Here is a 27,126-nt window from a genome sequence, read left to right as displayed (position 1 = left end):
TGTATAAAAACTCATCTCTATTTAAAAAAAATAACGAAATTCGAAACTGAAAGTAGAAATGAGCAATCAATTTGTACAATAACTCAATTCCAAGTAAACTAAAATAAATTAATTTTATAGTTAGAAATTAGAATGGTAAAGTGTGAGTGAATTGTTCGTTCTTAGTCGCCATTTTTAATTAAGTAAATTTCACAAAACTACACATACTTTTACCAAACTATCCCAAAAAACTACATATATTAAGGTCTTATATCACAAAATTATATATTTAGCGCAAAATTTCTCATAAAACTACATATTTAGAATGAAGTATCATAAAAATAAAAATTAATTAGGAAAAAAATTACAAAAATGACAGGTTTAGTACATATCCCAGATCTACAACATTTATAGATCCAATATAACGTTAGTACTAGGTATTTAAATCCTAGAATATGTATTTTGCAATAACTTCAATATTAAATTTATAGTTTTGTGATCTTTAGCCTTAAATATGTAATTTTGTGATATCTATATTAATATAAAAATGAGTTGCCACCTCCAATCCTACGTGCCAAATCAATTGTTTACATCCCTACCGTCCATTCGTAAATCAGATGTAATCTGTACCGTCCAGCCTTCTCCACCGCACGATTTCTCCAGGCGCGAAGGCCGGGCGAAGATTACGCCTCATCACCCTCTCAATGCGCGGCTCGCTCCTCGCATCGTCGTCCCCTTCCGCCGCCACTGCGCACTCTACCGCCGCCGCTTCCGCGCACTGAACCGGAGGCGAGGTCTTCCCCAGCCACCGCCGGAGCTTCCCCATCCGCTGCGGCCGGAGCCGACGTCGTCCCCATCCGCCGCCGCCGGAGACAAGGTCTTCCCCATCCGCCGTCGTCGCCGCAGTCCACCGCTGCCCACGAGGTCGTCCCCTTCTGCTGCCGCCGCCACCGCGCACTGAACCGGAGGCGAGGTCTTCCCCAACCCCCCACGGAGCCGAGATCTTCCCCATCCGCCGTCGCCGCCGCACTCATCCCCCGTCTTCATCGTGCGCATCCCTGTCGTGCGCCATGTTTAGTTGTCTTCACCCTCGACGCCCCGGAGTCGAACGCCCGCTGCCCACCTCCACGCCACCGGACAACTTCCATCCCTATCATCCTCCTCTCCATCGTGTCCTTGCCTTCTTCGTTATCTACATCTACACGCCCGAGGAGGGATGACTCCAACCGCGGAGGTAGGAGCTGATAGCCTGATTGGGGATTTTTTTTTTTTTGTGTGTGTGGGAGGGTGGGTGGGTGGGAATCGCAAAGGCGATAATGGTGGGGAAGGTGGGGCAGGAGCCGATACAGAAGCGGCTGCGGAGAGGGAGAACGGTCGTACTGTTCTCGCTCGGCAGTCGGCACCGGCGGCATCCGCAACAACCGCCGCCCGCTGGACTGCTAGGAGCCGCACCAGTACGCTGAACGCTGCTCCGTGCAGTGGCACCGCGTCTGCATCTACCCGGACCGGCTCGGCAGGCCGGCAGCCTCGCGCTCAAGCACGTCAAGACTTGGTGAGCCCTCTGTTGCCTCTGCAGACGAGCTATCGCGTAAACGTAGTAAAGGGTCATTTCCTGATGTTTGAGCGTGACAACCTCAGGCTTTGTATGTTGGATTAGATTCTTAGTTACAATGGTTCAACTTCATAGCTCTGTTGCAATTGATTTGTTGGTGAGTAAAGCGTCTGTTATAATTATACTTGATATGCTTGTTACTGGTTTCCTTGGGGTAGAGTTTGGTATATTCCTTTAGCTCTACATGAGTGGGGATTGGCAGATGCCTTTTTCTCTTGTGTCAATCTATCGACTTGAATTTACTCTACCTCTCATTTGTGATTATATCACTGTTCTACTGTATTACCCTTGTAGTTAGAAGCTAAATATATTGGTCTATCTTTCGCAGTTGTCAATTTGCATATAAGTGACATGGCAATAATGTTTTAAGGTTTTAGCTTTGTGCAGTTCCTTTTTAAAATTCTTTGGTTGATTGACTCCCCAAACACAAGTAAATTGTACCATTGCAACATTTCAGTTCTATTCTTTATCTGGAAGGAAATCTTGAGACGAAAGTGTTTTCTCTATAACTAGACTGGTTCGGCGCATAAGAGAAATAGCTGTGCGCTCAAATGGTATGTTTATTGCACCATTGATTTTGACTTGTGGCAAATTTGCTTGATTGATACATGTTAGAATGCAATTCCAATAGATATCAAAAATTAAAAATTTGATAAAATGTTTGATTATGCTTTGGAAATTATACAAAATGAAAAGATCAATCTATATGTAAATCATTGATATCCTGGGTACTTAATCAACAACAAAAGTCATTGCCCCAGATCCCAAATTTCATAATTTTATCAGTTGGCCATTTTTGTTTTTGATCCTTGCACACAATGACAGTACCTCTGAGGTATTGTTTCACTTTCACCCTGAATTTACATGATAAATCCTAAATGAAATTATAAATGCAGCTGTCAATTTGTTTTACCTATATAAATGATGCAAGATTCAAGTGCAGGAGCTGAAAATTTATCTTTCAGGGACCAATAAGAATACAAACTTAACAGCTAGGTATAATCATAAGATTATATATCGTGTTTCATTTTGTTATCATTAAACTAATCCACATGGTGTTCAAGTGATTACACAAGTGCATAGATTGTTTTAAAAGTTGGGTTCGATAGATATGTAGAATTCCATGTCACCATCACTGAAGCCACGCAGGAAAGCCTCATGTTTGCACCTAGGCCTTCAGCGGCTGTAGCTACTGCATGTTGCGGATGGTATCCTTCCATTACGGTGAGGATGTCTTCCAGATCAGCTATCATGGTGGTTCCTTGTTGTGCCCATGGGCAGCACACCAACTGTTTGATGAAATGCATGGTCGAGGTGCACTCATGTTACTCTTTGAATCCTTATTATTATCTCATATTTACTCTATTTTGCACTATATGTTGTGATTTAAAGCTCTGCTTGTGTAAACTAAAGCTGAATTGTTCTTTGGTCTCGAATACTTCATATGGTGCAGGCAAATACTTCATTTCTTCATATTGTTCAACTGCAACTGATTTGGAAGTCCACAGATAACGAGATGTGACAGATGGGCCATTAAGAACTCTCTAAGTCCGTTCTATCAAATGTAAAGTAAGATGATATACCCTTCCCAGTATTACCTTATTATTGTTACCTGCCTTCTTTTATTGACAAAAAAGTCATGTGAATCATGGAGTGAAATATTAAACAGCCACTGCATATAGCATTGCATTATCTGGATGAGTTATCATCAAGCATCATCCTGCTATTTCTAATCAGCGTTGCACATGTATTTCATCAAGCTCCTCTGTTACTTTCTGGCTACATGAAGTGGAGTTACTAATATATTGCTATATGAAGTGAAAGTTTCTTCCTGCTCAAAAAACTACTCCTATAATAAAATGGCTAAATATGCCAATTTTCTACCACTACCGAATCTGAAGTTCAACTGATGTGCTTTATTTCCATGTTAGCCTTGATATGGTCAGCCCACCAGTATTAAGATTAACAAATTGCATGTCATATTTGTGAGAACTGAAACTGCTTCTTTTGAAATGGGCTCTAATTGTTGAAATATGTTTTTTTTCATGTCTGTGCATGATTGGAGTATCTATTTTTTTTCGGCTGTACTGAAATTTGGTTTGCGATTTAACCTGTGAAAAATATTTCTTTGCACTGCTCTATATCTTTTATTTTGAAAGCAACATCCCGAGGATGAAGGCTCTTGTACTAAAGAAAATCTTTAGTTCCTCTCCTTGCAATTTTTTCGGTTCTTCTTTTTGTTTCGATTAATGAAACCAAAAATTCTTGAATTGAAGGAAAACAGGTAGCTCTACTATGTTTATGGTCTTTCCTATTGAAGTAGGAATTCATAGGTGTGTAGCAGTGCTCAGCGATTGCACGAGGTTGGTTCTCCACTTCTCTGCATCAGATTGGATATATTTCAATTGCTTGGATTTTGATCTATACTGACTTCCTTTTAGCTAAAACTTGATTACTGATAACAAGTTCTACACAGTGAAGGGGATGCAAAAGATGGTGTCTCCACCTCTGACTCCATTCATGTAATCATGTTCATGGTCTGCTCCATTGAGTTTATTTTTACTGGATGCACATCCTTCCATTAGTAGTTCTTGCATGAAACTGAAATAAGTAGCATTCATATAGCATTCTGTTGCCAGTATCTTCAGTAAAGCATGTATTGTCATTTGCTTACCTCTTTTGTGTTTTCTTCTTTTGATGTGTAGGAGACCAAAAAACAAGCGTGTACAAACGATGGAAAGAGAATAAACTATGTCAAACGATCAAGATTGCATCGCTCATCTTTTGCCACAAACACTGCAAGAGAGATTGATTTACATATAGTGAATGAATCAATTCTAGTCTCAAAGATTTATCTCTTGGTTTTCTTTAGATGGGATGCGTCTCAGATTAAGTTTTATGTAAATTTTAAGTTGCCAAAATAAACAACTAAAATGAATCTTTATGCTGCCACGCCAAAGGATTCACCTGGATGCTACAGTCAACATGCTATGACAAGCGGAACAACGTTTATTCTTCTCTTTTTTATATAGTAATATGTCCTTGCTATATAAAAATAAAAGCAGAACTACAATGTCTTAAAGAAAAAAAACATGTTTCTTGGGTTTATGTAGCCTTGGTCTATTGCCAATCGTTTGAATGTGATATGCTTATCAAAATGGTTCATATTCATATAATATTTGTTAATACGTGCATTGCACGTGCACGATTACTAGTAATGTCTTAAATCCATAGTTTTGTGATCGTTTAGTCAAAGTATATTTAGTTTTGTGAAATTTACTCTTTTTAATTTTGGGTTAATTAGCGGTGCCTGCAACGTAATATAGTATCTGAGTTAGATGGGGAAATTAGCCTTATTATAAATTAATTTAGTAATTGATCCGCTTTGCATCAAATTGATTGTGACCAACCTAGTAACTTCAATGTGAATTTTTGAAACGAAGATTTTTTTTTTTAGAACCACCACCATGTGCCTACCATTAGTTGACAGAGGTTCACACGCCTTAATTTAGGGTTGTCAACGAGCCGAGCTCAAGCAAGCCAGAGCGTAAGGCTGCCTTATGCTAGAGGTTGAGCCAAGCTTATTCCACCTTTATGCTTTCAGGCGGGCTTGGCTTAAGTACGTGATAACATATATTTGATGATAATTTCGTAGTAAAAAAAACAATTTAGAATGTACCAGCCCATATAACCAGACTCATTAGATGCTTTCAGCTCAGCTCAACAAATTTTGCGAGCTTGGGGTTAGGCTCGAGCTCGGTTCGTTAAGAGCTCGAGCAACTCGTAAGCCTTGAGCTTTATTATTATTGTTGTTATTTTACAGCCTTAGGCCAATCCTCCGTATGCACCAAATGAGCGTGCAAAGATGCAAAAGCATAGCGAGATTTTTCTCATGAAATGTATTGGGCAATATCTGTCCCTTGCAACTTATAAGTTATAACCACAAGTCCACAACTCCGTAAGTATACATTGGAACATGAACATCAGTGTCCTGTTAAAGGACTTATTTTGGGCCCTCCCTCTGTTTATTGGCATGAAGACCAAAGCAGGCATAAGGCCCACCTGGCCTAGTCCAGTCTGATAACAACATACACAAGGCCCAGGCCAGATCATATGCCAGTGTCTCGCACCAATTACATTGTCAAACAGCAGGGCACCACAAGCAATAAAGTTCTACTAAGATCTCACCCTCTTTAGAAGGAAAATAATTTGTTCTGCAATCTACATATGGTTCTTGTATTTCATTTGGTTTCATGTATAAACGACAACAATGCATCAAGTACAGCACTAATCTGACAGGCACAATGCAAGACCAGCCAAACTGCACCTGCTAAGTAGGTCCATGACGCAAGATCTGCTCCGGGTGATCACCACCAAAACCAACTTTCCAGCCCATGCTTCGTCAAGGTACTCCAATACATCTAGAGTGTATTCATCATCTAAATTATTGTTCATAAACCTATAGGCCCCAAAAAGCACACAAAAGCATGGAATATACTTTGAAAAACTCCAAAGCAAATCAAAAGCATAGAACAGAAAAAGAAGTTTCCACATGCTAAGGAATATGCTAAGGAAGATACCTCATTTCGGTCTGCGAAAAGGCACTCCACCACCTAAGCTTCCACTTTGTGAAAGAAACTTCATGTACTCTCTATAAATGAAACCAAGCACAGCATCTTCCATGGAGGACCCTTCTTCTGGATTCCTCTCTACCCCCAACAATGGCCTGACACCGCTGCCCTGCATGCAACCCATGCAGTGTTCTCACTACTTCTCAGCTTCGCCGGTGGTGTTGAAGACGATGCCTCAACGGCCGATGCAGCGAAGGTATCCACTAGGCAGGTGCTAGGCCATGTAGGGCAACTAAACAACTTTGGCAGGTCTTCCTTCTCCATCTCGACAAGAAGATGGTAATGGAGTGTCTATATCCCCGGAGCTCTCTTGATAGAATTCATCATCATGTATCAGTTGTTCTATTACAATAGTAATAATCAGAACTAGTGCTCTTGTTGTGGAGACTACTGTATCTTTTGTGGTGAACTAGTATTTGTCATGGCATCTTTTCTTGATTTCTTTAGTTGGAAAGCTCAAGTGAGTGTTTGATTACTGTTATCTGGGAAATGCAAAGCAAAGCCCCAGGCAGTAGAGGATATACTTGCAGAGGATATAATAATACTATACTTGCACAATATGTTAAATTAGCTAGGTTTTATACTAAGATATTTAATGCATCATATTAGTAGAAAGGTTATCTTACATACAGTTACAAAGTTTCAATAGATTGATTATATTTTTTTTGAACGAATTCAATAGATTGATGATAAACACAAAATTGACTTCATGATCCTAGTTACAGTGCTACTTTGTCCCCCAAATAATGTCCTAGGGTCTGCAGAAACTGCAATTTGGTGATATGAAACACAAAAGTGTGTTATTGGGTCACTGAAACAAAACGGTATCAATAACTCCAGCAGTGCTGCCATGGAACAGCACATATAGTTTAGCAACGCTCCTAATTCAAAGGTGCAGATTCCAGAACAACTTAGGGGGTGTTTAGATGGGGCTAAAATTTTTTAGTCCATGTCACATCGGATGTTTGGGCGCTAATTTAGAGTATTAAACATAGACTAATAAAAAAAACTAATTTCATAAATGAGAGCTAATCCGCGAGACGAATTTTTTAAGCCTAATTAATTCATAATTATCAAAAGTTTACTGTAGCATCACATTGTCAAAATTATGGCGTAATTAGACTCAAAAGATTCGTCTCGCAAATTAGTCCAATGTTATGAAATGGGTTTTGTAATTAGTGTATGTTTAATACTCTAAATTAGTGTCTAAACATCCGATGTGACAGGGACTTGGAATAAGTCCCTGGAAACCAAACAGCCCCTTAGCAAATGGATATTGTCTGGCAAAGTTGTATCCATATATTTTAAGCTTGATCCTCATTTGCTTACGTGTTATTTCGAAATTAGAATGCATGAATTGGTTTTGGGTTCATGTTTCTTTCATTGACATGTTAGGAGAGGTTCAATCCTAGTATCCTACTTAACTATCATCCGAGTTTAATTTAGACCTTCCTATTGGCACCCGTCGAGGTGGCCATTTGTCTATGTACATAAACTTTGTATTTATTTTTCTCCTGCTTATAATATAATGCCAGCGCTCTTGCTGGATCTTTCAAAAAAAAAGTTTAATTATAATTTGAACAGCAATTGGAAAATGGCTACGATCATGATCCACAATGTTTCTTTCAATGACATGCTTCATGATTTTCATTTTGTCTGGATGCATTATCAGTGATGTCTTGATAATTTGCCAATCAATTACAGGAATTACCTTCTTCGGCACAGTCTGGAAGCATCAGCTAGGTGCTGACCTAAAATAGTTATCCATAGATCCATAAGTCAATGAGCATGCCACAGCTCTGAAGCATAAAACATATAGACCTACACAAATACTTGTCAGAATTTATGAGTTATGACAATATGCTACTATGAACATGGAAACGACTATGATTCTCCATTTCACCATTTGGTTTTGATTCCAGGAGTTAGCATGACGACATTATATCGACTTCTTGTTCCCTATCAATGCATCAAAAAAATGGTTTGCATTTCCATGTATGAACTCGAAACACGGAGAAATTAAGGACCTAATAAAATTGCCATTACCAGAAAATCTAGTAGCTCGACGCCTCCACGCTTTCTTAGGGATGACCAATGTGGTGTGGTCGGATCTCTGAACCTCCCCGCGAGCCTCTGCTGGAAGCTGTTCATGTCCTCCCCTTCGTATAGATCTCTAACGAGATGCACGCCGGGCTACTTGAGCAGCATCTGGTACGGCGGCCCTCGCGGACACGACGCCGTACGGTTTAGAGGATTCCCCCGACCCGAGCACCCGAGCGAGGGCCCGCGGGCCGCGGCAGGATGAACTCGGCGACTCCGGCGTGCGAGGACGAGGCCAATCTCCGCCGCTGCTGCCACACCATACCACTACCAACGACGGCGATCGGCGGTGGGCGGCGGCGCCGTCCGGGGCGGCCGACCCCCCGACGGCCCCTGTGGATGCTGGGGATGGTGAGATGATGCGCGTTAGTGGCCGTCGGATCTGCGGTGCCTAGTTGGGCTTGGGCAACGGCCCACTGATAAATCACTATATGTTGTACGGCCCATTCAATGGGCTCCTGCAAATCCGGTCCCTGTTTAGGAGTGCTATTTTGGTTCGCTATTATGGTACGGGTATATAACATTTTCGAATTTTTTTTCATTTTTAAATTTTTATTTTTTTAATATTTACAGAAATACTGTACCGGCGAAAATATTTACAGAAGTAGACCTGATAAAAAAACTAGAAAAATGCATTTTTTGGCAAGGCGAAATTTGCATTTGCCCCCTTGCAGCCCTTGCAGAGGGTGGCAAGGGATCTTAGTGCAAAATGCGCACACCTTGCCGCCCTCCACTTGGACGGCAGGGGCCATTCCTGTAAATATTTTGGATGATATAATATTTCTGTAAATATTAAAAAATAAAAATTTAAAAATGAAAAAAATTCTAACATCTTCATTCCGGTCCCTTTTTCAGGGCCTAATCTTTTCACTTATGCTTATGCTTATCAGTCAAAATTTGAATTTTTAACTTTAAATTTGAATTTGATTTTGAGGTTTTTTTATCGAATTTATTTTTCAGCCTTTATTTTTAGATTGCTAAAAATTTAAATTATATATATATATATATATATATATATATAATTTGTATTTACAAGTTAATTTTCGTTTGCAAATATATTGTTTCGCTTATTTTGCGAATAAGCAAAATGATGGCTCCATTAGTGTTTTTGAGACCGGTACCATTTTCATATCGGTTCTTACTCCGGTTCGATTTTACGTTTGGTTCCACCGAGGATAAATAAATTGCACTAATGCAAACGCGGTCTTTCCGTTGCCGACCACTTTGTAGTACTCCTTCTGTTTCATATTTTGACTCGTTTTGATTTTTTTTTCTTAGTTAAACATTTTAAAATTTAACTAAATTTATAAAAAAAAATATCTACAGCACGAAATTAATTTTGCTAAAACTTACATCTGACATGTTTTGATAATATGCTTGTTTTGTGTCAAAAAATATTGTTAATTTCTTCTATAAATTTGATTAAACATAAAAGAAGTTTAATTAGAAAAAAAATCATAACAACTCATTAAAAGGATGAAACGGGTGGAGTAACGGACTCGCAGATCGATCGCACATGTGGCCTCAACCCAGAGGATGGCGTGTCGTGGGCGCTCTCCGTTCAGATCGGACGAGGGAGATGCTCATTGAAGAGTCACGACCGCTCGAGGAGAAAGAAATCCCACGTCGACGCCGCCGGCGTGCGGGAGTGGGCGACGCGGTTGACAGTTCCACCACCGGCCGCCGGCCGGGAGCCGGAATGAGAGTTCAGTATGTACTAGATCAAGGTGTCGGAGACAGCAAAGACCAGGACCGTACACGATGCACGGCCGTACGCCTACTTCCGCGACCGCCACAACGCGACATTCTACGGCGGCGGCGTTGAGCCCAACGGCGTCCACGAACCACGATACCTACTCTGCCCACGGCGTTGAGCACGTCGCAGAATGAGGAAGGAGGCAACTAGCCGGCATGGCTGCAGTTCCCAATCTGCACAAGGAACTGAACTGACAATATATTCCCTTTTCAGCTCAAGCATCGAACGCTTCCTCCAGTCTTGGCAGAAGAGGAACTCCTTATCAATACCAAACTGAACACCAGTTTACAGCACTAGATCAGCCTGCCAAACCACAGTTTTGATCATCGACGTACTCAAACCAAACAACGTATCCTATGAACAATTCAGTTCCCACTTCCCAGACCCGCATTACAAATCAATCCTTTTAATTGGTGGAATGAGAAGAGCATATACACGCCCTGTGCTGCTGCCTTGCACATTTCCCTGTCTCATAAGTTTGGCGACTTGCAGCAAATTTGTTGGAGATGCACACGAGCGAACGCCCCGGGCCCCAATAATATTTGCATTACATGCGTGGGGGATCAACCCACGTGTACCGCCCATGTGAGGCTGGATTTGAGCTAGGAATTTGGAATCTTCTAACATGCATGGTGCTTTCTTTGACAGTTAACAACTTCCCTTTCCTTTTCTTTTTTTCTTTCCGCACGCATGAACACATCCAGCTTGATCAGGTTGTAGCACCTACATAAACAGAGTGGTGTGCTCCTTAAAAGGAAAACGAAAAGATTCCATTGCGATAAGCACGAACCATCGGAAAAATTATTGAAACAGCTAACTGATACTAATTTCTTAGCAATTGTTTGTGGGTAGTAACAGCACTATCTGTACACAACTAGAGCCATAGTATTGTGCAGGGACAAAGGATTACGAGGAAATTTCTTGCAAGTGTTATTAGAAAAACTTCATGATTAGTCAGGGCATCCGTACTTGCATGTTTCAGTTTTTTTGCGATTGATCTGGTTAGTAGTATTATGTGATTGATTCTGCTGGTGGATTCTCTCTTCGGTTTGCACGTGGTTCTCTGCTGATAATGTCAGAATGATTCATGAGCGGAGCACTACCCCAATAAAAATGGCGAGCTCGGTCCTGAGATTCCTGTACATACGCCTCACGAATACCATATTTTTACTCTCGAGGAAGCTTCATAGCGACATCGTACACGCACAGAAATGGATAAAAACACTGCACTCACCAACCAGGTCAACTACCACAGTTAACAGTACGTGCCAAGTTGGCTTCAGTTTAGAGGCCTGATCAGTCAGAATCGATCACATCACACGGCATACGCGCTAGCCAAGTAGGAGTATAGATCCTAGCTTAGCAAGGTGCCAGACGATCGAGCACCAAATCAGCAAGAGCGCCGTGACATTTCAGCAATCAGGTCGCCTTGTTTAATCGCTAAATTATCCTAATCAATCCAAGGGAGAGAGTACGTCTTCACATGGATGCAATGCGTACAAGTCAATGCACTTGGGGGAGCCAGGAACTGACACAAAATTCATTTACAAGTTACAATTGTACCAGTAGATCAGCAGTAGTAATGAGCATAATCAATGGAATAATAAAATAAATGTAGTGTCCGTGCATGCGTTAGCCTATATATAACGGCTTCTTCTTCTTCCAATTTGCTAAGGCGCCGAGCGAACCAAGTCGCGCAGCTTAAGAGCTTCTTCGTTGTTGCTGCTGCCGTGTGTTGCTAAGCTTCAAGATGTCGCAGAGAGCCGGGAGGCACCAGAGGAGGGCGTCGCAGAGCGTGTTCGTGCTGCCGGAGAACTTCGCCAGCCTCGAGGACGTGGCGGCGGACGTCGTCGGCGGCGGCGGCGCCGAGCAGCGGAAGCCCGCGGCGGCGGCGGACGCGTCGTCGGAGCAGCAGCCGGCGAGGATGCAGGCGGGGCGGCACCGGCGGGCAATGTCGATGGCCGTGGCGGCCAGGGACCTGGAGATGATCACGGAGGACATCGCCAGCTACAAGTACGGTGCTTAGGCTACGACCTCACGGCTCACGCGTTTGTTGGTACGTGTTCCAACAGCGGCGGCGGTGCACTCCTGGGCTAGGTGCAGAAAAAGGGTTGGGGTGGTGGTTCTTCGATCGAGACTGATCTCGTGTCCTGTTTAGCATGCCGTTTGATTGTTTTTCTCGTGATGTATTTCCTCCTCCTCGTGATGCGTAATTTCTATCTCGATCACAAGTAAAGAGAAGAAAACAAAAAAAAAATTCTTCAGGTTGCTACCATGTTCAGGCTACAAAAGGCATCTTTTTTTCTTTCACTTCCCCAAGCAAAGTGGCGATCCTTTGGTTTTTAGATGCGGCCGAGGTTCCAAAGTTCCAACAGGTTTGTTAGTTACCCTTGACCGGCCATTTCACCGTGGGAGTAGCTATATTTATAGCGCCATATTTTTCACTAAAAAATAGTCGGTATGTTTTTACATTGTAAGTCCTTAAATTACATATGTAATTTTAGTGTATTTACAATGTAAATCTCAAATGTAAGTCCTAAAATTACGTATGTAAATCCCAAAATTACATACTAATTACATATCTAAGTGGTGTGTAACTACCGTGTAAATTTGTATAAAATATGAAAAGTGACATATTCGTTGCAAGAAAACTGTCGATTAAGATATAGCAATTCCGTATATAAAACCAACCGGAAGATCAGGTGGATACGGTTGCCGCAGCGTTTGCATGCGAACGAATCCAACGGACATGAAAACCGACTGAGATTAGTGAAAAAAACTGTCACCATCTTTATAGCAATTCCGTTTCAAGATCTACCCTATAATTCACCAACTCACTCTTACACCTACATTACTCATTCATCAAATCTGATGGTCCAGAATCATCCAATCCAACGCCACATATTGTTCCACGTACCCCCTCAACCTCCGCGCGCGCGAAAATCACGCCGCTATCGCTCCTCCTCCCACCTCAACCGAAAATCCCCAACGCGCTCTCCTTCCCCCAACCCAGATCGCTCCGCCTCCCTCTCCCAACCTACAGCGCTCCGTCGCCTCCCCTCTGCCACCACAAGCGCCGCCGCACTCCCCCCAGCGAACCCTAATCGTCGCCACCACCTCCTCCTCTCTCCCATGCCGCCGTCGATTCCGACGCCCCGCCATCGCGTGCAACGCCACCCACGCTCTGCCATCGAGCCGCCGTCGACTCCCGCCTTCAGATCGACGCCATCGATGCCCCATCACGCCTTCACATCGACGCCACCGGCGCCCCCTCGCGTCGCCGTCGATTCCCGTCTCTCCACGTCGACCCTCACTCTGATCATCGTCGAATCCCGCCTCCAGATCGATGTCGCCGACGCCCCAACCAGCGCGTCGATTCCCGCCTCCAGATGACACCGCTAGCGCCCCTCACGAGGATCGTCGTCGATTCCCGCCTCCAGATTGACGCTGCCAACGCCCCCACACAATGCAGATCGTTGTCACGGGCCGTCGATCCCCGGCCCCTTGCGCCGCCACTGGGACTGCTCACCCACACGCCCCCTTCTATACCGCGACGCCGCCGTCGACTCCCTCGTGCCATCTGCTCTCCGTTGCGCCGCCACCTTAGCCCTCTCCACCGCGACGCGAACAAGGTAATCGTCGCTCGATCCCATTCCTTCATTATTACAGTGTCATGGCTATTATGTCTGTACGTGCATAAACCTGTGAGAAAATAAATTATTATGCGAATGTGTGGGTAGTGTGGCAAAGAAAGTTATTATCTTAATATGTTTCTCTAATTTAGATTACATGCCTAATCTTTTGTCAAGCTAGATAGCGTAATATGGAATTGCGGAAGTACATGTCAAAAAATAAACTGAGAGGATATTGATTCTTTTGTTTGTTGAGCTTGCAAATTAGTTGAGACCTTGCGGCCATAAGAAACTGATGTTTGATGACCAAGTCGTGCTTCACTGTCCAGTTCTTCTCTATCATTTAGGATTTTCGTTGCCCAGCCAAATGAAAATGCCATTAGTCTCCGGCCCAGCGAAAAAAAAAATGCCATTAGTCTACACATGTTTCCTGTTTTCTTCAAACTGATATTGATGATAGAGGAGACTATATGAATGCTGTTGGGATTATACAGAACTTTGGGTGGCTGTTGGATAGGATAGGATAAGGTTCATTTGGTTTATGTTTAGCGATAGGACGTACCGGTTCATTTGGGTGCCTGTTGAATGCCTCGTTCGGTCAAAAAAATTTCCTTTATTGTGTGCATGGATTTAAAATTCAAATGCCAGTAGCAATATTTATTCTGTTTTTTTCCTGACCTTTCCCTAGACAGACGCATTTCTTTCACTGGGAAATTTGCAGGGTATATTTTCATCCCACAGGGTCATGCATGGTCAATTTGTGTTCATTTGTAGGGTCATGCATGGTGGATGTAAGTATGGATTCAGATCATGGTGGATGTATACATCAAATTTAGGTTTTGGTAACTTGTGTTTTTTCTTGTTGAGATTCAGTTCTGTAGTGATCTAGAAAATAATTTTGGAGAAGCAATAATTAGGAAATGAGTACATGAAGTATTTGCTAGCTCTAAATGCACAGTTTGACCAGTTGTGTGGTAAATCACCTATTAACACTATTACTTTGTCATAAAGAATATATTTTTCATTTAAAAAAACTAATCTCATACTGACATATATTAGCGTGCATGGTCCCCTTAAAAGTTAGGTTTAATCAAAAAATGCGTTAAGGTGGCTGCAAGGTCTCTGCTGCCCTAACCGAATGGCCAGGAGTAAAATTTGGATCTACGATTCACCTCAGCTAACTTACTATATTTTACAAGACTACAATTACAGTTTCTGGTGCATTTGCCAAGCACTATTCAGCAGGAGATTAGTTTTTTTCTGGTCCTGGTATATGTACATATGGGATAAATGCATGGTGGATGAACCGAACAGAAACACACCAACATGCCCACGTCAATAACCCAACCATTGATATTTTGGTGCTTATTTAGGATGTTTGCATGAATTAGTAGTACTAGATTGCAACCAGGTCAACGCTCTTACTGAAAACAGCCATTTGAATGGACAGAAGTCTAACAGTAGTGGTAATCAAATCGATCATCAACCTTTTGAGGTTATATATTTTTCATCTGCTTCTGCATAAAATACATCAAATGCTAGACTTCCGAGTGAATTTGATCGAAATGCTTGCAGAACATATGTGTGTGCAGAAATTGGATTAAAACAATTATTTTTTTTCTCCACGAGCTTCACATTCATGTGTCCTACAGAAACATACTACTAACTGAAGCATCTGTTCAGTTTGTCACGTTAATGACAAAAAATCGAAATCACCTTACTGAGAATTAATTTGTTTATGCAGGCATTTATTACAGTCCATGATGCCCACACGCAGGACTTGTCTTCAGCACTGTCCAGGCATTAATTATGAACATGACCAGGTAACGTCCCCTCTGGCTTTCGTACATGAACCAAAGGTAACAACAGTTAGTTATATACTTTTCAGGAAATAATTTTGAACATGAGCAGATAGACGTAAAATTATATACCCTAAGAGCATATGATGACAATGTAGCTAACTACTAAATTTGGACCATGCTGAATATTATAAGATGGAACATCTTGGTAGTTAGTAATATTATGCTGAATAGTTCGTATATATCCGGTTAGATGTAAAGGCCGGGTAAAAAAAATACCCTTCTCTAAAAAAATAAAAAAAAATTATGCTGAATAGTTAGTGGCTTTGATTAATCTCTTTGTCTTCTTGCATGGAGTAGCACAATTATATAACCAGCTGGGTATTTGGTACCTTGTTGCCACCCTAAAAAAATGATGGCACCATACATAAATTTGCTTGTGTTAAAATGTATTGCCATCATAGCGTTGTAACTTATACCTTGCCTTCATGGAAGATAGTAGTTTATTTTAAATGGAAGACAGTAATATGCTTTGTTCAAATTGATCTTCCAGATGCATAGGTTTATGAAATGCTATGATCTAGATGAATAGGTTTCCTGACTATTGTTATTCATTTAAAATAGAACCAAATATGCTGAAACTATTCATCACTGAAAAAAGTCAAACAGAATTCTACTGTCACACTGCACTTACATAAGTTTCTATTGATACTGGATTTTATTCTCTTTATGTTCCTTCAGTATTTTATCTTATATATCAGAATTAAATAGTTTACAAGAATATGAGTGAGAATTATATTATTATTGATCCGTTTCTGTTGTTTGCCACTGTACCACCTATGCATGCTTGCCTATTCTCTTGAACCACATCGTATCGTTCTTAATTTTCCTGAAATGTTGCATGCATTCTTTGTTTTTTTCAGACTGCTTTCTGTGGTGCCTAGTTGTTGGTAGCGTGCAATATTGATGATTTACGCGTCCTGTGTATTCGTAGGGTATAATGAAATTTGATCTGAACATATGAAATTTGACACATGCATTTCCATGATCCGAAAAGTTTATTTGCAGATTTAACAAAATATTCATGTTCATTTTACCTTTTTCAACTCATTTACATGAACAAAATTGGAGCCATGTAAAAGCCTATATATTTACTTTGATACATATTTTTGCTTTAATAGAATCCGGGATATTTTGCCAAATATTTTGGGAGTTAAATTACTACTGCTAAGTGATGAATATGTCTTTATAAGCGTGTGCGTCGTGGTAGGCAAACACACTGTCTTCAATATGGTGCTTCTACTGATATGCGTTCGATAGAGAAGTTCATGTGGCTTCTTGAGGTGCTCTATAAGGAGGAAGGTGCCCAGTGAGGAGTAGAAGCTGCAGAATGTTTCCAGGCGATGCATGTATTGAAAAAATAGCACATGTAGAACTTGCAGGTGATATTTGTATCTATATTTTACTTCTAAACATTGTGTTTTGAAATGTTAAAATATTGTAGAACTCTATTCATGGTCAACTTTGGGAAGTTATTAACAGTATAATAATATTCATGAGAACAATACAAATATCTCTATCGTTATTTTATTCGTGAATCTTAAATATTACCTTTTGGTTTTTGCATTATCAATTATCACCGTTGTGTTAGCACGGGCATATTACTAGTGTTCGTTAATTCTCCCGTGATCGGGAGACTTTGGAAGCGCTCCACGGCGTTTGGAAAGGAACCTCCAGCGCTCTCACCGCCGTGCAGAATCGCCGAATTTTGTTCATTTTTAATTTTTTTTAATATTTACAGAAATACTATACCGGTGAAAATATTTACAGAAATAGACCCTGCAACCCTTCCTGAGGGTGGCAGGATGATGCGTGTGAGCAGGCGCTAGAGGCCGCTGAGCGGGCATGCGAATTTTGCATGCAGCAAAAAATGCATTTCACCCCCTTGCCGCCCTTACAGAAGGCGGCAAGGGACCTCAGCGTAAAACGTGCACACAATGCCGTGTGCCACGTCACTTTGCGACTCTCCACTTGGGCGACAGGTTTATTTTTTAAATATTTTTGCCGGTATAATATTTTTTAAATATTTAAAAAAATAAAATGAAAAAAAAATCCAGAATCGCCTCTCGTGCAATGCTCGAGTGGGCCGGCCTTCTGCCGTGACGGCCCGTTTTGTTCGGACGCCCACACGGCCCACCGCCGTTCGGGCCCAAAACTCCCAGCTTCCCAAGTCGACGGCTACGCGCAGTAGCGCTGTCGCAGTTTGCGGACGGCTGTACGCGTCGGAATTCTCTGTAGCCCTACAGCACCGTGGAAGTCTGGGGTCCTCAATTTCGGCACACGTTAGTGTTTAGATCTTTTGGATATAAACTTCTAACCTTTTTTTATCACATCAACCTGTCATACACACATAATTTTTCAGTCATATCATATCAATTTCAATCTAAACTTTTAACTTTGAAAGAAACTAAACACACAGCCCTTTGTTTGGTGGGACTTGGGAGAGTCGGCACCGGCCTGATCCGGTCCGGGGCTTTCTTTCGGGGAAAGGAGGAAAAGCTGATCATGGAAGAATGTGTTGATGACTGGAGCGTGATTAGTCAGGTCAAAATAGGTCGTAGATGTTGCCAGATGCCAACCGCATCACCGTTGCTACTTGTTGCATTTTGTTCGGCGATGATCCCCTGACACATAGTATTTTGTAGCATAACATGATTACCGTTCCATGATACTCCCTCTGTTTTAGATTATAATTTGTTTTAAGTTTGATTAAAGTTAAACTACTTCAATAAATTTATAGATAAATATAGTAATACTTACAATACCAACTTAGTTTCATTAAATCAATATTGAATATGTTTTCATAATAAAATTATTTTAGGTTGAATATGTTATAACTTTTTTTTCTACAAACTTGATTAAACTGAAAGCAAATTGACTTTAATCAAAATTGAAACGAGTTATAATATAAAATGGAGGGAGAATCGACCCTATTGTTTCGCTGAATATTTGCAAACGAAAACTAATTTGTGAAGAAAACTTTTATATACATGTTCTTAACGATCTAAAAAGCAAAGACTGAAAAATAAACTTTGATAAAAAAACCTCAAAATCAACTCTAAATATAAGGTTGAAAATTCAAAATTTGGCTAGTAAGTATAAACATGAGCAAAAAGATAGGGCTGCATATGTCAGTTATCTTAAACTTTTATGAAAGGATGTTGTTAGTTCTTTTGGCTGGGTGGTGGCCATTACGGCAAGGATGTGTCATGGTTTCGGAGTGGAGGATTTTTTAAGTAACTTTTAGGAGTTTAATAAGTTCGTGTGAAAATTTTGTAAATTCTTTCGATCCAAAGTAGCCTATGAGAGATAAGTGTTCCAACACTAATTCTCAGCTTGCATTTTATGTTTATTACCGGCTTCCCTTTTGCCTTTAACTTGTCCCCCATCGTCCTGATTTCTCCTCGTCTGAAACAACTGGGATGTATCTATACGGTGGTTCTCTTTTATGCTATATCATGATAAAATCCACAGATTGAAGTGTGCGACAAAGTTTAAAGGTGCACTTGCATAGTTGCTAAATAATGCGTTTCATGCTGCTAAATAATACATTTCACACAAAAAATTTATATATATAAGTTACTTTAAAATATTAAATAAATATATTTTTAAAATTTAAAATAATTAAAACCAATTAATCATGTGTTAATAATTTTTTCGTTTCATGTGCCCACACATAATTAGGGCTGTCAACGAGCCAAGCTCGAGCAAGCTCATATGCTTAGGCTCGAGCTCGACACAGACTCGAGCCGAGCTCGAGTCAAGCCTGTTCTAACATTCGAGTTTCATGGTAGGCTTGAGTTCGGCTCGACCGAGCCTCGAGCTTGCCTGTTGTTAGCTTCGCAAGTCACGGGGAAGAAAAATGAAGGACATAAGCTTTCGTTGGGAGGGATGAGTGATGGAGAAAGATGAAGGCATTTAGTGTGCCATGCAGCATTTTGCTGTTTGATGTGAGAGGAGCGGCCGCTAGCTATTCTCCTGTGGGAAAGCTTGGAGGAAAATTTGGATGAGACAACTAAGGGCCTGTTTAGTTCTTTTAGTTAGTGAAATAAAAATTTTTAGGTGTCACATCAGATGTTTGATCGAATATCGGAAAGGGTTTTTGGACACGAATGAAAAAACTAATTTCATAACTTGCTTGGAAACTGCGAGACGAAACTTTTGAGCCTAATTAAGCCGTCATTAGCACATGTGGGTTACTGTAGCACTTATGGTTAATCATTGACTAATCAGGCTCAAAAGATTCGTCTCGCAATTTACATGCAAACTGTGCAATTAGTTTTTCTTTTTATCTATATTTAATGCTCCATATATGTGTCCAAAGATTTGATGTGATGTTTTCAAAAAAGTTTTTGGGAACTAAACAGGCCCTAACAGATTAGCATAAGGGATGGCAAATTGTACGTAAGCCCAGCAGCAAAAGCTCGTCGAGCTATTTGAGCTCGGCTCGAGAAGCTCGCGAGCTTCGTGATAGGCTCGAGCTCAGTTTGATAATAAAACGAGCCGAGCTCGAATCAAGCCTAAAGCGAGTCGAACTCGAGTAGCTTGCGAGTCTCAAGCTTTTTTGACAGCTCTACACATAATCTTTATCTACCGCTATCTCAAACCCAGCTTGCCAATTGTTTCGACTGGTTACTTCATAAAATCATATATTCATGAAAAGCTTAAGCCAGCATGGAACCTCCACATAGAAAGCATGGTAAACAGCTAATAGGCATGATATATTTAGCTTTCCTTCAAAATTAAATAACCTTTATCTAAAAAGATGCTAGCATGGAACAATCATAAATATTTTTTTCTGAGAGGGAACAATACTATTTCTGAAGTCAACAAAAGCAACAATAGGAGTATCAGAATTTCAGCATCATGGGTTTTATTTAGTTAACAAAACAAGAGTTTCTTGTGAGGACAAAATGGGAAAGATAACAACACTACATAGCCCAACACTACATAGCCCAACAGTGAGAAAATGGGATGGACAACAGTGGCACAGTTGGAAGTTCAAACCGTTTCCCACCAACTGCGGTTAGGAAAAAGGGTGTGTTTAGTTGATTGGCTAATTTTTTTTAAGTATATGAACACATATTAAACGTAGACTAATAATAAAATAAATTGCAGATTCCGCCTGTAAACTGTGAGACGAATTTATTAAGTTTAATTAATTCGTCATTAGCAAATGTTTATTGTAGCATCACATTGTTAAATCATGGTGTAATTAGGTTCAAAAGGTTCGTCTCGCAATTTACATATAAACTGTGCAATTGATTTTTGTTCACATTTAATGTTCTATACATGTGTCTAAACATTCGATGTGATGTTTTTGGAAAAAAAAAATCTAAACACGGCAAGGGTCCGACGGAAATTTGCACGAGTATTTTTCAAAACAACCCAACACAGCCGAAATATTCACACATAATTCGAAGACGTGTTTAACTAGCAAAGGGAACTGGACTGTAAACAATTACTCATTAATTCGAGGGACTTGTACGCGAAAAAGCTAAAAAAAATTGAACTAACCATAGTTAGCTAACCTCGCCTTCCACAGAACAAACCAGGGTTGCGCGGACGCGAACACCTCCAGACCAGACCACCTCCTCCTCCAGCTTCCCCTCCTCCCCCTCTTTCCAAATTTCCCCAATCTCGCGTCGCTTCTTCCCCGAATTCCCCAACCTCGCATCCCGATTCCTCCCGCGGATCGTGCGGCGACCTCGCCCAAAATCCCCCGCCGGATTGGCCTCGCCGATGGCTTAATTGGCGATTTCGACTCTGCAATGGAGGCGCAGTGGCTCGCCGAGTACCCGCACCAGGGCGCCGACAAGCGGCCGCGGAAGCGGCCCCGCCTCGCCTGGGATGTCGCGCCCCCGCTGTTCCAGCCCCCCAAGGTATAATCCATGCGCTATGTGCTGCGTCGATCCGGTCTCTCTCGGGCGTGTGGGTTGCGGTGGTAGTTTTTGGCTAGATCTAGTCGTGGTTTCGCTAGATTTAGAGCGGGGCGGTTCGATCTGGGTGTGCATATTTGGGAATTGGGGATATGCTGCGCTGTTGCAGAGGATCATCGATGTGATATTGTGAATTTGTGGGATAGGATCGGAGCCAGTTGCTGATCGAAAGAACAATATGGAGAAAAGGGGCAATCTCACGACCTCCATGTGCCTAAGTGCTGCCAAATTTATGGAACTTGCTAATAAAGTTTGATATTCTGTCATTATTTTTGCTAATCGATATTGTTCTCTTTTGGTGGGACACAACCGTTACTTGAGGTATTTGTCCATTCAGTGCTGTCAAACATATGGGTTACCCCGGTGTACTTCTCTATTTAGGACTATCAAACAAAACAGATAGATAACTTGGATGGTGCTAAGTGGGGTGTAAATATCATTGAATTTTGAAAACACAGGAGATCAGTATGCAGTTGTTTCTATTCATTTAGAATTTACATGCTTGTTACCAATTTTGATGTATATGGTTAATAGTAATTTACGTGGCTAATTATTTTTGTAGGCAATTCCTATGCTATATTGCGGGCAGGAACTAATCAATGGAAATTTTGCGACCGCTTTTCTGCCACCGCCACCAATCTATTATACAGGACCACCACGCAATCTTTCGCCTCCCTGGAGGCCAGATGACAAGGATGGACACTATGTTTTCGCAGTTGGGGAGAACCTTACACCAAGATGTATTTTTCCACAACTCAGTATTATTTATTGCATAGGGTTATTGTTTTTGTTTGCATTTCTGATCGCTTGCTTGGTTAGACTGTTAAACTGTTTTTCTTCTGGAGTAAGTTTATCTTGCCACAATTGTTGAAATACTGGACACAGAACTTTCATTTTGTTTGATATTTGGGACTTATGTAGCTGTTTAATGATTGTCAGTTACTGGTTAAATGCAACACCGTGTTTCAACCACCTAATTATGGGTTGAATGGCATTTCAAGCCTCATTAAATAACCATTCATTATTTACAGTCAATTAAATCAGGGTAAAATGTTTGCATACCTTTGTTCGTTGCCCAAATAACTTCTGACATTGTGTAATGGTCGTGCATTCTTGATATCTATTGCAGTTGTGTTGTCAACTGCCCTGCATCTCTACCAGCTGTACTGAACTTATGTTTTGTTGGCGATGCTTCTTTTGGTTGAGATAATTCTGAGGTTTAACCTTTGTTCTTGTCTATGGCTTTGCAGATAGAATACTTAGCAAGATGGGTGAAGGTCAGTGTGCTCCTCCTTTTCTAAATTTCAACATTTCATTTTTATAAGGAATAGTTCAGGATAAATGCTTATGCTGCAAAAGTTTTGCCCTTTGTACATGTTACCAACAACTACCTTTCTTAATTTGTGTTGCAGGGACTTTTGGACAAGTCTTAGAGTGCTGGGACTTGGAACACCAAGAGACAGTGGCTATCAAAATTGTGCGCTCCCTTCAGAAATATCGAGAGGCTGCTATGATTGAAATTGATGTGCTTCAGAGGCTTGGGAAGCATGATTTTACTGGTAGCCGGTAAGCAAACTACTTTCGTCATTGCTAAGTCTTGACTCTTTATTGATTTGATGGATTTGCATGAATGGTTCTATGCCTGCAGCTGTGTGCAAATACGGAATTGGTTTGACTATCGTAATCATATATGTATAGTAAGTACATGTGCATCAAGAAGGCTTCCTTTCATGTTTTGGATGGTCAGAATTTAATATTGAATTACTAACTTTGTCAGGTATTTGAGAGGCTCGGACCAAGCTTATATGACTTCCTCCGAAAGAATAGTTATCGTGCATTTCCGATCGACCTTGTTCGGGAATTTGCCAGACAAATATTAGAGTCTGTTGCATGTGGGTATTCAGTTAATTTCTGCTGTTTGTTGGTTATGCAAATTAACGTTTTGTTTTATCTTGCCCCTAACAGTATTATTCTAATGTTTATTTTATTGTAATATTTGCAGTTATGCATGACCTGCGACTTATTCACACAGATCTGAAACCTGAGAACATTCTCCTTGTTTCATCAGAATCTATCCGGGTGCCTGATTATAAGGTGGCTTCAATACTAAATTTTGTCATTCGAACTATAATCTTTTGCAATTTTATCCGTTAACACTTGTGGTTGCCATTACATTATGTCAATTAGTACGAGCATGCATTTATTTTTTACTGATTTTTATATTGTTTTCCATAAAGGTTACAATACGGCCCCCAAAGGATGGTTCCTTTTTTAAGAATCTTCCAAAATCTAGTGCTATCAAGCTGATTGATTTTGGAAGTACAACATTCGAACACCAAGACCACAATTATGTGGTATCAACAAGGCATTATCGTGCCCCTGAAGTTATCCTTGGTATTAACATCATATCCTTTTCCATTTCCCCCCTATAAAGTGGAACACATAATTATATTACTGTGTTTTGTTTATGGTACCTTTGTTTAGTTATTTCCTTTCTCTATTTTCATTTGCAGGTCTTGGGTGGAATTATTCATGTGATTTGTGGAGTGTGGGATGCATTTTAGTTGAACTCTGCTCGGTTAGTTCACACTATCTATACCTGAGTAGTTCCTTGATTTTCTCTATAGCCCAGTGCCGGCTCCGCGAATTTGCAGTGCTTCCTATTGATATGTTGCCTCTTTGATTTTCTCTACTAGGGTGAAGCTCTCTTTCAAACACATGAAAATTTGGAGCATTTGGCTATGATGGAGAGAGTTCTAGGTCCCCTTCCAAAACATATGATTGTCAGAGCTGAGTATGTATACAAGATCTTCGTTATAGTTTCATGATTTATTATAATCTAAGATAAGATGGTTTACATCTAGGCTTAGGTTGCTGCTGAGTTTCATCTGAAGTTCTTTCAAATTATCAATCACTTGCATGTACTTGTTACTTCTTTTTTACAGTCGCCGTGCTGAAAAGTATTTCAGACGTGGATTAAGGTTGGACTGGCCAGAGGGGGCTGCCTCACGGGAAAGCCTGAAGGCAGTCTGGAAATTGCCTCGTCTGCAGGTACTTTGTTATCTGATGTAGTCAGTATGTTCCTCTTAGCATTTTCACCTCTTTGCCAAGTGTCGCTCATAGGTGGTATCCTCTTGACACTCGAATTGTGCTAACTCATGCAGAATCTGGTAATGCAACATGTTGATCATTCTGCTGGAGATCTTATAGATCTTCTTCAAGGCCTTCTTCGGTATGATCCTGATGCGCGCCTAAAGGCACGTGAAGCTCTTCAACACCCGTTCTTTACAAGATGCCACAGAAGATGTGGTTACTGAGACTATACTGAGATTAAAATGCTCAATGCTGTATTTCTTCATTTTGATGTGTAAGAACCACCCAAAAAAAAAGTGAAGATGTTCCACAAAAATGAAATGTGCTAACTCGCATTCTGTTCGATGATGTGCAAGGTAACTGTTGTATATAGACAGAGTTCTACGACTGCCGATTTATTTTAACTGGGAGATATTTTTCAATTCTTACAAGTTCCTGTCTTTAAACCTCACATTTTACTTCATACTAATTTTTGCAAGACTGCCCAGTACTAGCAGGTAGCATGCAGAAATCTCAACTTGGTGGAGTCAATTGAGGATAGAGGGAATGCCAGTGGCTCTCATGAAAGATTGGTACACTGTATTTGATGGTGAGCTGGTGATATAAGGTGAGCATTGCATTCTGACCATGTCCTGTTTGGTGTGGAGATAGGCTTATCAATATAATTTTATGTGCATTTAGGATCTCAGTATTTCTCGTGAAAATTGGTGATGGCCTGTTCACTTGACCTTCATGTCCATTCTATTTTACCTTGAAATGCATGATTAGCCCTGGAAACTAACCGGACGTTAAAGTTACACCCTGGTGAGTTTTGCTTGTGACTGGTCATATTTCTTAAAACAAGTCTCGGGTGTTGGATAAAAGTTTGGTAATTAACTGAGCTTTTGAGTCTGACACTTGGCTTGGAAAGGTTTGCGACAACTTTGAAATTGTGGACAGTAGTCTAAATCTCAAGATGTGCTCAACTTTGAAATATTGTCAACTGTGACTAAAGTCCAGAATCCTTGATAGCAGCTGATATATATCTAATTTACCTGAATATACCGTAAAGTACTGGCTTTAAAATCTTACTGGTTCCCATATTACTAGCAGCCACCAAGCTCTTGGATTGGAGATGTTTGTTAGATAAATCCTTGTGGGTTTTGAGCTTAAAACTATACTCAACCTGTGTCTATCGTTTGCGCCAGGTGAGCTTGTTCTTAATATCTTACAAAAGTCATTTCCTTTATCAAACTTTAGTGATGTGATGATTGTATTCATCTATTGCTTGTTTCTTCTTTCTATAAAGGCTCATTACTCAAAAGTTATCTTCTGGCAAAAAAAAAGACTGTTATTTGGTCTGATAACATCTTATTGGCTGCTACAATATCTTCTTTGACAAACTGAGTATTTGAAATCTGCTGGAAAATGTTTTACAACTATATTTAAGCAAGGACGAGTATTTTTTTTAATTTATCGTTTTCATTTTTGCAATTGAGTGATACTACCGTTGAAGGTAATTTATCAACATCGAGTGTCAACACTAGTGAAACAAAATTAGTCCGGCTTGTTTTGTTGATTAAAGATGAAATCATTCTATAGGCAAGATAGACTAAGCCCAGAATGCTGGTAGTTTAGGCTCGTTTTGGACATGCGAAAGATTTTACTCATCGAAGGTGGATTTGGAGAGCTGCTGCTTCCTACTGTGAATGGATGAGCAGCTGGTAAATGTTTTACTCATTGGGCTACGTGACGTCAGCCCAAAGATCGCCTCCAAAGCTGTAGCAGCGGGTCAATTGTACAAGAGCCTGTAACTCTGTAAGGTATGATCTACTAACCCTTCGGAACGGGCGCCAACGCTTCCATCGTCATGTTACATGAGATCGCGTTCGAAGACGGCGAGCAGCAGGTTTGATCACAGGTTTCGAACCTGGCATTCTCGTATAGTCGTATTTGCTTCGATCATCATATGTTACAGAGATCGCGTTTGTTTGAAGACGGCGAGCAGCGGTTTTGATCACAGGTTTCGAACCAACAACCCTGTACTAATAGGACTCGGCTTGGGTGACATTCCCTAGCTATGTCACAACGTGACATTGGGTAAATCTGTACCATCCGAAACAAATCCAACGGATATGCTGCTTGGACCCACCTACAGGTAAAAAAAAAGATCCCAAATCCATCGTCCCGGCGGGAGACGGCGTCCGCGCTCGCCTCGCCCTCGTGGCCTCGTTCGCCCGCCACCGCGCCAAACGACGCCCCAATCCCGCGTGCTTGCCGCGAGTAGGGAGAGGGCCGGGCGGCCGCCACGCAAGGCCGGGGCCGGGGCCCTGTCGTGCCGCCGCGGCCGGAGGCGCGTAGAGGCGGCCGGCCACCGGGCGTAACGTCGACGAGTTCCAGCCGCCATTGCTCCGCCATCGATCTCGCTGGTTTGGAGTGAGCTCAAAGCCTTGACTTATATTCTTCAGATTTTGCCATTGATGTTATGCAACTTGTGCATTTCTTTCACTGATACCATGTAGTAGTAATCACTAAAATCAATCTCA

At 41.1% G+C, this 27,126-nt stretch overlaps 2 protein-coding genes and 3 long non-coding RNA genes across 9 annotated transcripts; 4 read left to right on the top strand and 1 right to left on the bottom strand.

Annotated features, from left to right (window-relative positions):
• Positions 1-1,284: 1,284 nt before the first annotated feature.
• Positions 1,285-5,426, top strand: LOC127777836 (uncharacterized). 4 transcript variants are annotated; one of them, XR_008018374.1, is made up of 5 exons: positions 1,285-2,905; positions 3,045-3,160; positions 3,868-3,954; positions 4,068-4,113; positions 4,297-5,426. It is a non-coding gene; the product is annotated as an uncharacterized LOC127777836 (long non-coding RNA). The 4 variants fall into 4 exon arrangements; XR_008018375.1 differs by having other exon boundaries at positions 4,068-4,128; XR_008018377.1 differs by having other exon boundaries at positions 4,058-4,113.
• Positions 5,427-5,522: 96 nt separating this feature from the next.
• LOC127777851 (uncharacterized) lies at positions 5,523-8,691 on the bottom strand. Of its 2 annotated transcripts, none has more exons than XR_008018378.1 (5): positions 8,269-8,691; positions 8,126-8,181; positions 7,934-8,043; positions 6,172-6,564; positions 5,523-6,050 (listed from the first exon to the last, which is right to left on the bottom strand). It is a non-coding gene; the product is annotated as an uncharacterized LOC127777851 (long non-coding RNA). The 2 variants fall into 2 exon arrangements; XR_008018379.1 differs by having other exon boundaries at positions 5,523-6,012.
• LOC127777862 (uncharacterized) lies at positions 6,392-8,182 on the top strand. The gene is made up of 2 exons (XR_008018380.1): positions 6,392-6,501; positions 7,927-8,182. It is a non-coding gene; the product is annotated as an uncharacterized LOC127777862 (long non-coding RNA).
• Positions 8,692-11,764: 3,073 nt separating the features above from the next.
• Positions 11,765-12,335, top strand: LOC127760207 (uncharacterized). The gene has a single exon (XM_052284427.1). It carries the CDS (start codon positions 11,829-11,831, stop codon positions 12,102-12,104), a length of 276 nt encoding a protein of 91 aa, XP_052140387.1. The 5' UTR covers positions 11,765-11,828; the 3' UTR covers positions 12,105-12,335.
• An 8,789-nt stretch (positions 12,336-21,124) lies between these two features.
• Positions 21,125-25,032, top strand: LOC127781010 (serine/threonine-protein kinase AFC1-like). Its single transcript, XM_052307956.1, has 12 exons — positions 21,125-21,451; positions 22,071-22,248; positions 22,759-22,785; positions 22,921-23,074; positions 23,157-23,205; positions 23,286-23,400; positions 23,511-23,602; positions 23,746-23,902; positions 24,022-24,086; positions 24,205-24,302; positions 24,454-24,559; positions 24,673-25,032. The coding sequence occupies exons 1-12, from the start codon at positions 21,341-21,343 to the stop codon at positions 24,823-24,825; spliced, it is 1,305 nt and encodes a 434-aa protein (XP_052163916.1). The 5' UTR covers positions 21,125-21,340; the 3' UTR covers positions 24,826-25,032.
• Positions 25,033-27,126: the final 2,094 nt, after the last annotated feature.

This window comes from Oryza glaberrima, chromosome 1 (assembly GCF_000147395.1).
Source record: "Oryza glaberrima chromosome 1, OglaRS2, whole genome shotgun sequence".
In the NCBI taxonomy this organism is placed as follows: domain Eukaryota; kingdom Viridiplantae; phylum Streptophyta; class Magnoliopsida; order Poales; family Poaceae; genus Oryza; species Oryza glaberrima.
Note: the sequence above shows the minus strand (reverse complement) of the source record. Positions and strands in the feature narration are given on the sequence as shown.

What these genes read in the sequence shown, in the direction of transcription:
- LOC127781010 (XM_052307956.1), top strand. Translation starts at nt 21,341, where the DNA reads ATGGAGGCGCAGTGGCTCGCCGAGTACCCGCACCAGGGCGCCGACAAG. An exon ending in CATGATTTTACTGGTAGCCG is followed by an intron (nt 23,075 to 23,156) that starts GTAAGCAAACTA and finishes CTATGCCTGCAG; the next exon opens with CTGTGTGCAAATACGGAATT. An exon ending in AATATTAGAGTCTGTTGCAT is followed by an intron (nt 23,401 to 23,510) that starts GTGGGTATTCAG and finishes TAATATTTGCAG; the next exon opens with TTATGCATGACCTGCGACTT.
- LOC127760207 (XM_052284427.1), top strand. Translation starts at nt 11,829, where the DNA reads ATGTCGCAGAGAGCCGGGAGGCACCAGAGGAGGGCGTCGCAGAGCGTG.